This window comes from Antedon bifida, chromosome 9, assembly GCF_963402885.1.
Source record: "Antedon bifida chromosome 9, ecAntBifi1.1, whole genome shotgun sequence".
Taxonomy (NCBI): Eukaryota; Metazoa; Echinodermata; class Crinoidea; order Comatulida; family Antedonidae; genus Antedon; species Antedon bifida.
In genome coordinates, this window is record NC_136234.1 from 21,708,836 (window position 1) to 21,722,223 (window position 13,388).

Here is a 13,388-nt window from a genome sequence, read left to right on the forward strand (position 1 = left end):
ATCACCAGAGATTTCACAGAGGTCCCCAGTGAAATCTCGAGAGATTTTCTACAAAATTGAATTCACACTATGCAAACTTGGTTTCAACTTGTAACAAGTTGTTACTTTTTGCAGATGTGAAAAGGGTATTAGTTCATTTTTTTACAATATACATGCTACACAGCTTGATAATAGTTTTGTTATTTGTTTTAGCTTGCAATACAAGACCTTTTTGAGTTAGAAGCTGATGTTGATAGTGATGTAGACTGTTCATCAGATGAGAATGATAACAGCCAAGTTGATAAATCCATATTGGACTTCATTAATGATAACACAGTTTGTTCTCAAGCTGGTATGTATTTTTAAGTTCTATGTCAATATGTATTAGATAAATTCTGTGTATAATGTACCAATTATAATAGATCAATTAAAAAATAGAAAGCACAGGACTTGCTAATTGTAGAATAGGATTAATTTACCACTTTGTATCAAACTTTAAAAAGCATGGGTTTACCGTCCCCTAATTGTCAAGTCATGTGTAGAAAAATATTTTTCAAACTAAAAATCTGATAATAGTGGTTACACGAGACTCTAAAAGATACATTGAAGACTACAGTGTGTGCCACATACTTTATTTAAAAATAAATAAAAACTGTTATATCCCCAAAAGAGTGTATGCTGTAGTAGTGTCTGTCATTTTAATGCTTGAAGCCTAGCTTTGTCTACACTATCAAACTTTATGTGAAAAAAAAAATGTGATGTGCCCATATTTGGACTACCATATTTAGGCACATCAGACTTTTTTTGTCAAACTAGTTTGATAGTGTAGACAGAGTTTTAGAAAAAACATTGTTGTGTAGTATGAAGAGTAGTCATTTCCAAATCCTTACCTTTAACCACTACTTCACATTTGAAATTTTCAAAATATTCATTACTGTTATTTAATGACCCATATGGAGCATTGATATTAAAGTGATGCTTTCTCTGAATATTTATAACAATTCCTTAGAAAATTGCACATAAATCACGACAAACAAGATGACAAGTCTTGTAAGAAAAATTGTAATCGGGCGTGATGATTACATCACTTTGGAGTGTATTGGAACACTTCCATGAAATAACATGATCTGTTGCCTCTAGAGTGTTCTCAATTTCAAACTTGCCTTTCAGTTATTAATGTGACATTAAAAACATCTTGTAATTATGTACTCCAAATGAAAAAAAAAATTGCAATAGAAATGCACATTATTCAAGATGTTATAATGAAACAGTTGATTTACAGTTGGCGTACAAACTCATATTTAATTAAACTATATTAAATGAAGTATAGTTATTGATTAATCTGAATCTAAAATACTGTACATTAATAGTTGGCTCTTATTTGTCATAATTTCACGCTGTAAGAGTTCATTCATTCATCATGTCTTTTATATCCACTGCTGATAAATGACAGTTCAACTATAGTTCATGATCTATTAAATGCATTGTAATTTTTCGATTACAAATTCCTCTGATTACAACTTAGGAAACATTATGATCTAATTATTAAACAATAATTTATGTACAAGTATTCACAATATAAATGACAGGTAAATAATAGTAAGTAAATAAAAAGTATAGTCCTATTTTTACCGAAAATTAAGGGCACGCGAACATTAAGGGCTTTACAGTATATATTAGTATAATAATCCCAAGCTCAGGTATAATCCCACCTCCACTAAAATGTATGATAAATGTTGAATTCCATTGTTATTTCACTCCAAGTATAATCCCACACCTAATTCCCATATTATACGGTATATTTATGATGAAGACAATCAAGAAATTGTTTTTTTGTTTGATATTTATTGTGATAATATCGATATCATGTATACAACCATTAGAGAAATTATTTATTGTTTATTAATATTCTTTCTTTTGACTGGATTGCATTTTCAGTAACGTAGTACTGCTTTTCAAAATCGTCCAGTTACAAGGTTTAAAAGTAAAGAAAAGTTATAATAATACAGAAAAATGAAAGCATACAATACATAATTTGAAAGATATATACAGAACAGTTAAAAACAAATTTCTTTTGCATTAAGACATACATAACATTTACTATCTAAATTTCAGGAGGTGATGTGCAGGCGCTTTACTTAAAATCATTAAGGGACTCTGATAATCAGACAACCAACAACAGATATAGACTTGCGCCACAAAGAGACGATGATGATCAGATGATATTCTCACAGATACCTCAACAAGATGAGGATTATGGAGATGATAGCTTTGTTGTTTATGAAGAAGATAATCACCAACAAACTAATAAAGGCAATATGTTTGAGATGACAATTAATCCTGATAATATTATTGATACAAAAACAAGGCGTGGCAATAAGAGTAAACAAACACCAATGAATAATAAAGAATCAAGTAAATTACAGACTAGGAAGCGAGTTTTCATGTATGATTCATCCAGTGAAGAGGAGAACGTTATAAAAGATAAACATTTATCAAATTCTTCAGAACATAGAAACACTGAGAGCACGCAAATAAATGTGTCACCTTCAGTTAAAACAGTTGATAATCCAATAAAAAATACTGCAATGAAAGCTGTAATTCGTAATGATGTTTCCAGTTGTAACAAAACTTGTGAACAGCTTGTAAGAGAAGAAAGACTGAAAAGACAAAAGGAAAAACAGTTAGAATTCAGAAGGAAAATGGCAGAAAAAGATAAAATATCTGGAACATCTGAAAATTCTGATTTTAGAAAATCGGATTTGAAAGATTTATCAACTGATAAGAATCAAATTAACATTATAAACAGAATAAAAAATAATGGTAAAATACATGACAATAACGACACAAAGATGAAATCAAATAATGACAAAGCTATAACCTCAAGTCATCAACTAATTACATCAAAAGAAAAAACAAATGTGGATGAAGGAATATGTAATCTGAAGGAACAGTATGGACTGAGTCAAAAGGTAAGTTGTGATAGCTCTTTACTTTAATTAGGCAACTTTTGTTCTGACGATGACGCCAGTTTGCCATCAATGCCTTGTAGAATTTAGAAAGCTGAACATTTTCTTCTAAGTGCAGGTATAATATTCAAGATTAAGTTCAACGTAAACATTTATTTTCTTTCTTTTATAAACAATTACAAAATATAAATTAATAAGGTACTTAAATAATGTGTTTGTTATTGTACTGTTTTATAACTTTAATAAAAGTACAAGTAAATTTGATTTTGTTTGTATTTTATAAATATAAGAGAATAATTTAATGTAATTTTAAATTCTAATTTGATTAGAATCTAATTACAATATATTATGCTAATGGTAAGTGAGCTTTATTGTTTACAGCACTAATTCTAATTGTGGCATACATCAATTTATCAGCTGACAGTAATTGGATTTGTTCAGATAAAGCACTGTCCTCCTGCTATTAATTCCAATTAATATTAATAATTATTTTGAGTAGCTCAGCTAGATTGTTAGCAAGGCTACTGAGCTTATCAAAAACAAATATTTTTGTTTTCAAAATATTTTCTTTATAACCTGCTGATGATCATTTTTCTCTTCCAATGTAATTTAGAAGGTCATATTTTTTTTTTTAACACAATGCATAAAATAAAATAACTATTGCTACAGAAAAAGTATTTAATTTTTTTTTTCAATTTTATTTTTTCACAAAATATAAAAAAGTATACAATGATGATGTATAAAACGTTCACAGTACAATCCAATGATGGTTTTCAAATTTATTTTAAAACATTCCCAATACAATTCTGGTTATTTTAATTACTCCCCTGAACCACTAAATCATAAAGTTCCAGAACAGGCTCTTTTAATATCTATTAAATTTCATTGCCATTGTTGCTGGCTGGTTGAGAGTTCCTATCCTTTATTTAATATTTATATATTCAAATTATTTAAATGTAATCATTTTGAACATTTCCCTTCTTTCAATGTTTTTTAATGGATCACACACAATGTTTTCAATTTTGAAATACGTACTTCTGAATCTCTTTCATCCCTTTAACTTTAGAATTGTTGGGACTGGTAGTATAAACCATTCATTTTACCCATGGAAATAACATTTTAGAGCAAATCTCTTTTTTTTCTGGCATAACACTAACAGACAGTGGCTTTTCCTTTATTAACTTCAAAAGGTTCTGTTCCTTTAACTGAGTGCTCATCTCCTTGAATGGGTTCCTTTAAACTGCAAAGGGCTTTTAACTAACATTACAATGGCAATACAGTACATTGCTGGTAAATAGATCATGTAGATCTATGCTGTCCTAGATTATAGTAGTAAATACCCTTGTGGTTATCGCTATCGTATTTCTTACAGCATAACGAGTAACCTACATAATTGGTGTGCATAATCACAGATGAATCCCCTCTACAGAATCCAATATTTAGCATTCATATTATTAGAGCTTATTGTATTGACATTGAATGGCACTAAATGGTCAAATACAAATTACTGAAATCTGATCCAATCGTAGGAAATTCTAATACAAAAGAGAGTATTTGATACTTCCATCTGGAAATAATGTTAATACTATTAAAATGATTGTTTTTTTTCTCTCCAATATTTACACATACTATTGTATTATTTTAATACTACTGTATTATATTATTTTAAGCATATGTTTGGAAATATGTTAATATTATTAAAATAATTATGTTTTTCTTCTCTCTGATATTTACACAAACTAATATTATTTTAAACATATGTTTATTATAATTATGTAAATTGCATTTGTACAATTCAATTAAATATCTATAATAAGCAGGCAATATAGTTTTCAAACCTCATAATGTAATGATTTTAACCCTGACCCAGATTTAATTGGCTGTTCCCAATCCTCCCGCCCTGCTCAACCTCTCCATGTTCGAGCATGTGAGACTCTAGATTCACAGTCACAATAATTAAAACTAGTTTCTTCTGTGACTTTTATTAAACTGACGAAAGAAAGCCCTGTCTGAACATGTCAAACAACCTACAAATCAAGTTTGATAATAACCAAATTAATCATTTATTATACTCATTATCACTTTAACTGTTACACGCATCAAATATTCATTGTTATATAACACCTAAATAAATTCCTGTCATTTGATTGGACGAATGTCGTGTTTGGCGTGCAATAGTATGCACTATTAAACGATCATGCCATTATTTGTACCATTGCACTCATAAACATTCATTATTTGTATATTGCAGTACATAAAAACATACTATCGTCAACTTGTGATCCAATTTAACATAATACAATTAATTTGTCGGTGATATAACTACGTTGAAACTTCCTTTTATTTGAAATGGAAGAACATGAAATATACTACCTAATCTATTATTGTAATAGATGAACAGTGTTTACAGATTTAAAATACATTATTCTAAAATAATGTAAAAAGAAGATGAAAAACAATAATGGCCTAAAACTCTACTGACTTTTATAAATAATAAATTTACATTTTTTTTTTATATACATTTTAACCGACGAGTATAAATTCATTTATTATGATGTATGCATTTCAATCCAAATCTTCAAATTATTTCTATATTCTAATTCTGTTAAAAATAAGTAATTAGTGAAACTTTCAACAATCAATTAATCACATTTGTCCTAAAGGGATGTAAACATCCTACTGTATTAGTTTACAATTTAGTGAGTGGTAGACGAATGGAGACATTAATTTATACAAAATATTAATCTTTGAATTCATGAGTCCAGTGTTATACTTTGTTTATTGTCGGAACTGCCTTTGATTTTACGTTCGGTCTGATAGATGGAGAAAACTTTATGAAATAATTTTGGAACTTTTCAACAATAAACTTGTCAACAATCTTATGATATGAAATTTTTTTTTTCTTCTTTCGTTATCTAAAGCTTGGTTAAGAGGAGATAGTCATTTGTTTGAAGTGAAGTTGTAAAACCTAGCCTAGCCTAGCCTAGCCTAGCCTAGCCTAGCCTAGCCTAGCCTAGCCTAGCCTAGTTGTAAAACCTTAATCCACTTTCATGTTGCTTGGAATCTTGTATTGTATTTCATATAATAATATATTCCCTTAGCAATAACTGTTATCGTGTCAATGTACTTTGTTACTCGGTTGATAATGTAATAATTCTCTCGATATTCATCCAATGTATTTTGATCATAATGTACCTGAGCATGAAAGGTTAGATTTCTCACGTTTACGACTTATATCGTATATACCTTACAATGAAATCTGGGCAGTGATCTCGCACGCCACCTGATGAACATCTTTGTAAATGAGGCGAGGTGCAGACTGAGCTTCACTCATTATGTGAATGCCCATTTACTGCACACATACGCCAAAATTGACGTTGCCTTAGCCTTTCTATTGAACATTCATTACTGTCAAAATTTGTTTTTAAAGTTCTTAAAGTTAGTGAAAATATTATCTAAGTTTGTTATTGCTATTTTCATGCTTGTACCGTACTATTTGTGTGCCATGTTGGACACTGTTATATCCCCAGTTGTCAATAAAGAAATAATAATAAATAATTATGTTTAATGCAGTATTAGTTGACAGTAGACACATTTGTCTTAATGAAACAATTCTTTAAAAAAGTTGAGTCAATACTGCACTTAGAAGATTGATCTGATATTTTGTTCATTTAGATTCAAAGATGTGGTGTTGAGCCAATTGTTTTGGTGAATCCTGGAGTGTTATCAAGTTGTCCACACATTGCATCATCTCTAGAACTACAGCACAATCTTAACTCAATGGTTCATCAGCTAACAGCATGTGACTTCATGGTCAGCAATCGGATGGGTGTCATTCGCAAGTCGTTTTCAGGTTAGTGTTTGGAGTATGACATTCATATGTTAACATTGTTATGAGGTTACTTGTAGAGCCACAAACTAGTAGAGACATAAAGCTCTGTCTACATTATCAAACTAGTTTACAAAAAAAAAGTGTGATGTGCCCAAATAGGTGATATGCCCAAATATGGTAGTGATATGACAACATCATGTCCATATATGGGCACATCACATTTTTTTGTCACATAGTGTAGACAGAACTTAAAGAACTTGAACTACATTTAAGGTACACTGTTCTGTCTTTATAGGTTAACCACAGAACGTACATTTAAGAAAAAGAATGACCTGATATATATACTGATATAGTTCATTATTTTAACAAAACGTCAACAATTTAAACAGTACAATAATCATACAGTATTTTAGAAAAACTCAACTACAGATTAGTTTTATCATGCTTATCATAAGGCTTACTATATAATAGCATACATAAGTAGAGCCAATGGCTGTCTATACTGCATAATTAGGTTCCGATCTAACAAGTTGCTTTATCTGGTCGTTAAATCAAGAATCTTTAGATCAGGAACTCTTATGAATTCTGCCAAGATAACCTGTTACATAGAAATTATTATTATTTTCGTACATGCAGACATACATAATATTATGTATGTCTTTTCCATACTGTGTTTTTATTTATTTATTACTTTTTATTTTTTTTAAGGCTCACCCACCACAAGATGATTTTTCCAGGCATCTGCCTTCATTCTCTATATCATTAAATATATGCATTGTATTTTTCTTTTCCTTTTTGGTCAGAGTTTGTAAATAAATGTTATGAAATAAATTGAAAAAAAAGTATGTATTACTATACCCATTCCATATTACAGCAGAACAGGGAAAACCTTTCTCTATGCTTGTAAACTTTACCAAGTAATAAACTAACATATATTATTATGGTTGTCTGGGCTTGAAAATTTAGCATCCGCAAAAAAATTAAATGCGGAAGATTTTTAAAAAGTGGAAAATTGCAAAAAAAACTCAAAAGTACACAAGTGTGAAATTATCATTGATCAATAATAAACATTTTTAATCTACCAGCATTAAAAATAAAATTTATGATGATATGGCTTGAAATATTCTTTACAAAGGTCACCAGTATTTTTTTTTTTTTACAACCTTGGTTTACAAAAGTATACTGTTAATTAAACCAATATTCAACTCCTATCTGCTGCAGTATTCAGACAAATCACATTTTTTCCAATTATTGCATTTACAACTAGATTTTGCTAATGGAGCCAATAGAAATAAACTGATTGATCAGGTACGCTATGCTTGTCAGTTGTTCGACCGACCTTGCTTAATTGTCGAGACAGATAGACTAAAGAAACCAGATGAGAAGAGAATAATGTAAGTACTGATACAACTGTATTGCTATATGTGCACTTGTCATCAATGGTATAACACCCTCCTTTGGATCCCCAATTCAATCTATTTTATTTCGGAAATATTTCATCCATATCAACAAACGTAAAATAAAAAAATCGCAAACTCTAAGCTTAAATATATAGGATTCTACTCCATCTACAATACTTGTTTGAGTTATGGAGCATATGTTTGCAACACAAGAATATTACAACTATTCAACATACGTTGCATGAAATTATAGATAGATTTTCACATATACTTATTAAAAGAAGAATGATGCAGCCAATTGTTATTCAGAGAACCCCTACTTTGTTGGGTCCTGTCAATGTACAATGTGTTTGTAAGGGTTTACTTTATTTAATTTTTTTTATAGAACATGGCTATCTAAAATGTGCCAAACCTTTTCAGAATGCATCCTTATTTTATTTCATCCTTTCAAAGAAATTTGTTGCTCACATTAAATCGATTACATATTAATTATTATAGTTATTATTAATTCAAATATCAAATGTTTGAATATTCATTGAATGAGTAAATTAAACTTCAATAAAAAATGTAATCAAGATGGCCCACAAACCTATAGTAGAAAAGAAAGAAGATGGTTAGAGTGAGCATACAAATATGATAACATTTTAGTCTTTTTTAGTCTTTTGTCAAACATTTTTTAATGGATAATAATTGTATTTTTTGTTATTTCTTTATACAATACAAATCCTACAGACAACATATCAAATCAAACCTATTGTAATAAAATGAATTTTTCATGTCTAAAATAAAAGCATTAAAAGCAGACAATAGTAATCATTTCTATGACTTATCTTGCTTAAACTCTTTGATTTATTAGTTTTCTTAGGACAATATAAAAAATAGAATATTATTGTTGCTGTTGGCATGGTAATTTATTATTTTGAGTGGTTAAAATGATTTGCATTTGATGTCATTGTATTTTGAATAAACAGTTCTTTGTGTGTTGAGAAAACTTAGCAACAATTACTACATTGTTGACGAAATACATTGACTTTTAAATATGATTGATGATGAGTTTATATTGCCAGAAATAGCCAACAGTTAATTTAGGGCCTGTCTGCTGCATATCCTCAAAATACAGTATGGTCTAAAATATAATTGATACCATATTTGAGTACACCATTTTCTGTACCTTTTGGGTGGTACTGTTACAGTACATTTTAAATACTGTATGTTAACTACAAATTTTGTGGGGAAAATAATGGTATATGGTATAATTTTTATAATGCACCATTTTTCTTCTGCCAAAAATATACTGTATGATATGTGCGACAGTATTCCAAAAATACCGTATTATATGCACTATTTGTTTGGCAGCAGAAACAGGGCCTTAGACACCATGCCCAGATTCAGCAGCTGCTAATTCATTTACAGTATTTTAATTCAATTATATCATGAATTGTGAAATTTAATTAAAATCTTTCTCATATAATGTGAAATCAAGTTATGATTATTAGATTTGACATGCTAGTACAATATTTTGTTTTATGATATTTACCTAAAGTAAACACACAATAACATATGTTGAGAGTTGTATCTTCACATTTCACTGTATTCATCAATACTAAATATTGCATATATAAACAGTAGAAAGGTTGATTATTAAACAGTTAAATTAGAGGCTACTGAGAATATTTACTATCACAATGTACCTGCAATTTGATTGGTCAACAATCTGCAGCCAAAACACCTCATTTTTACAACGTCTAGTCATGAAATTGGATTCCAGGTAGAAGTGGTGATTAAATTGAATAGTTTTTATTTTTTATTTTATTTATTTATTTCAACTTTATTTATAGAAGGTAACCCTTCCAGCTGAACCCGCAGACCAGCTGATATCCAGGGGCCCTCTTAAAATGACAAAATATATATAATATAATATACTTAACTAATACGAATCTACTATATACATTTAAATTTAAAACAATTATCTAAAAAAATAATTATCTAAAAAAATATTCAATTAGACAATTACGATAAAATGTGTTTTTTTAAATTAAATTTAAAAAACACATTTTATAGTATTGAAAAGTATTTAATAAATAATATTTTCAATTTTTTTCTCTGTATAACATTTATTGCAGCTGAAGCAGTATAGCTTCAACTTTCATCTTTATTTATTTCCGAATCATACATGTGATAATATAATAAAATTGAAATTTAATATAAAGCAAATACGGTGGGAAAAAACAAAAGAGCATTGCTCGTAAACGTGGCTACTCTATAAAAAAAGAATTATAACTAAAGCAGGTGGTAGTATTATTCTGTTACGAAGACAAAATAAATCCTGCTGTACTTTATACTTAAAATAGTCAGTGGGGATAAGACCTGAAGACAGAAAGTATAGGTGATTTCGATACAGCAGGCAAATTGAAACCTCAATCCCCCTCAATAAAAATTCATAGTTAATAAGAGAACAATTGTCAGTATACCCTACAAGAGTGATGTGACACTTTGTAATTGTTTTTGTTTTTCATTTATCTGTTCTCAGAGCAAACATAATTCCTATACATTTTATATGCAAATGAATGAATGAATAAGATTTGTATTAATAATTAATTTTCTTAATTTCTTTTATTCTTTTTCTTGCACGTTATTTCTGATTGACAGTAATCGTACCAAGTACTTGGATAGGACACTCTCACAGTTAATCAGAACACACTTGAAGCTTATCTTCACTGATTCAATAGGTAATTATTTTTTATATTTGATAACATTTTAAAGTACACTTGATGCAGGTTAATAGGTGATAACTTTTATATTATGTGCAACAATGATATACTAAGGCACCAGGATAAAACCCAACTCTTCACAAACGATGTAATAAAGTTTTGTTAAGTACACATCATTTTATATTATTATTATTATTATTATTATTCTTTATTTCATATAAAACATCAAAAACATTAAACACCACCATACCACATTACCACTAGTACTTATACTCCACTTATACTCCATTACCTTACTCCCCTACCTTCGATCCCAACCCAAAGCACCAACTCTAACCCACAACCCTTTCCAAGGGCAGTACAATTTTGGTTAGTACCTCATTACAGTACCTCAAATAGCCAACTGAACCCTTCCATTACGAGCGTTTTTGTACCAACAAACTGGTCATAACACCCTTTCCATCCACTCACAAATTATGACATTTTATAAATAATAAAACAATATTAATGAAATCTAGTTGCATCAGAATCGTGAAATGAAGCTTTTAATACATGTAGTAAAATTCTGTCAACCATGGTTTGAAAATAGCATTGATTCAGTTTACTAGTCTGATACTCAACAATTAACAATTATTTCTGATTTTAACTTTTAAATCATAAAAATATTTAAATTAACAGAGACTATAACAAATGATTAATTAATTGAATAATTATAATAATCATATTCTTTATTACAACTTGGTTTAACAAATTGAAGTTTAATCAATATACGATATAAAAATATAAAAGCTATCATAATAAAATGGACACACACAATCAGTGAAAACACAAACAAATACAAAATTTAAAAAGGCAAGAATAACAGCAAAAGTCGGGGACACAATAAAATAAAAAGCCAGTTGTTGCCCAGGAAAATTCTATAGAGAAATATTTTATTCTGAATATTTAAAAAATTGTGTGATATTCTGTGAGACTAATCCAACAATTGATGGATAGCATGCTCTTGGGGATATGATAAAAAGAGCTGTAATTTAAAGGCTTTATATCTTATTAAATTATATACAAAACTATTCATACATATATTGCATTCAACTAAATCACAATCCTTATTTATGTGAATGCTTGTGATGCTCAGCAACCTCATTCACTGTCCAAAATTAATCATAACAACCTGCATGAAATGATGCTCATTTATAAAACTTATCTTAAGCAGATAGCTCAAATGTTGAAAAAGAATTTAGCATTTTGATATCTCAATTTTCTTAACAATACTAGGTTAAATGGTTGCTTTAAATAAGTAGTTTTAAACAAGGATAGATTGAATGATTGGATTTCACAATAAATTAAAATCAAAACCATCAGGATCCCCTGTACCGAAAAGCATAACATGCATTAGTTATTTAAGCTTGGTTCCCACTAGCGACGCAACGTAGCTCAACCTATGCAACGTAAGACAATGCCCTTCTAATAATTGTGTTTTCCCCCTCCTGCGTGAAATCAAACCTGAGATGTTTGCAGCACGATTGCGTTCCCACTGTTTACGCAATTCAGCGCTTTGCATCGATACGTCATTGCATTGTGTCGCTAGTGAGAATCACGCTTTAGTGTCAAGTAGTTTATAATGCCAATTTTTTTTCATTCCAGATGAAACAGCTTCTGTGTTAGCAGATTTGACTTACATGGAATCAAGGAAAGGCTTCTCAATCCAATTACTGGAAAAGTTGACAGAAAAACAAGAGCAGGTATGTCAAACTCTCTTAATCATTAATTCTAAAGCTTAAAGTCAATGAACAAACGTATTTTACAATAGGGATATTGTAGTGAAATCAAATACAACTAGATTTGAACTCGCCACTTTGACGAGTTAGTTATCAGCACGACAAACGCCACATGCACGTACATTAAATGTACACAGAAAAAGATAACGCAAGAAAATAATATGTTGTTAGTGCTGAATTCTGTCTATTTTGTTTCATATAGTATACAGTACAGTAGAAATTAGGTGACCCACATTATTGACATTTTTTGACATGATAATTTATCAATAAATGAATACGTGATTAGACTGTTGAATACCTTATTATTTAAAATTTCCATGAAAAGCAGCATTCAATGAAACCTACTACTACAGTGCTTAAGTCATTCATTAAACCTACTACTGTACTTACTTCAGTGCTTAACTTAAGTCATAAAACCTGGTAAAGGTCAAACATAAGAGATCAAATTTACACGTCTCCTTTCTGTTAAGTCGTTATTTAGACAACTAAAATTTAAACAACTAAACAATATATTCCTTCCACTAGAATAGCGAGTAGCTGCACTTTTTATTTTGCATGTCTGATGAGACGTTTAATTAGATCGTTTCCTTAGATTGCACATAAATGAAGCAATAAACATGCAAGATTATTTATTTGTTACAGAAAACAGTTTGACAAATGAGAATGTTAATATGCAAAGTGTATAAACCAGCCAGATGTACTTTCAATGTGCCTTTCCA

At 29.5% G+C, this 13,388-nt stretch overlaps 1 protein-coding gene across 1 annotated transcript in view; it reads left to right on the top strand.

Annotated features, from left to right (window-relative positions):
* Nucleotides 1–13,388, top strand: part of LOC144853013 (Fanconi anemia group M protein-like) — a 30,381-nt gene that overhangs the window by 11,907 nt on the left and 5,086 nt on the right. The window contains exons 16-21 of the mRNA XM_078711069.1: nt 193–331; nt 2,095–2,951; nt 6,624–6,801; nt 8,048–8,174; nt 10,830–10,909; nt 12,536–12,633. Of these exons, the coding sequence (XP_078567195.1) occupies nt 193–331; nt 2,095–2,951; nt 6,624–6,801; nt 8,048–8,174; nt 10,830–10,909; nt 12,536–12,633 (1,479 nt within the window). The remainder of the gene's footprint in view (nt 1–192; nt 332–2,094; nt 2,952–6,623; nt 6,802–8,047; nt 8,175–10,829; nt 10,910–12,535; nt 12,634–13,388) is intronic.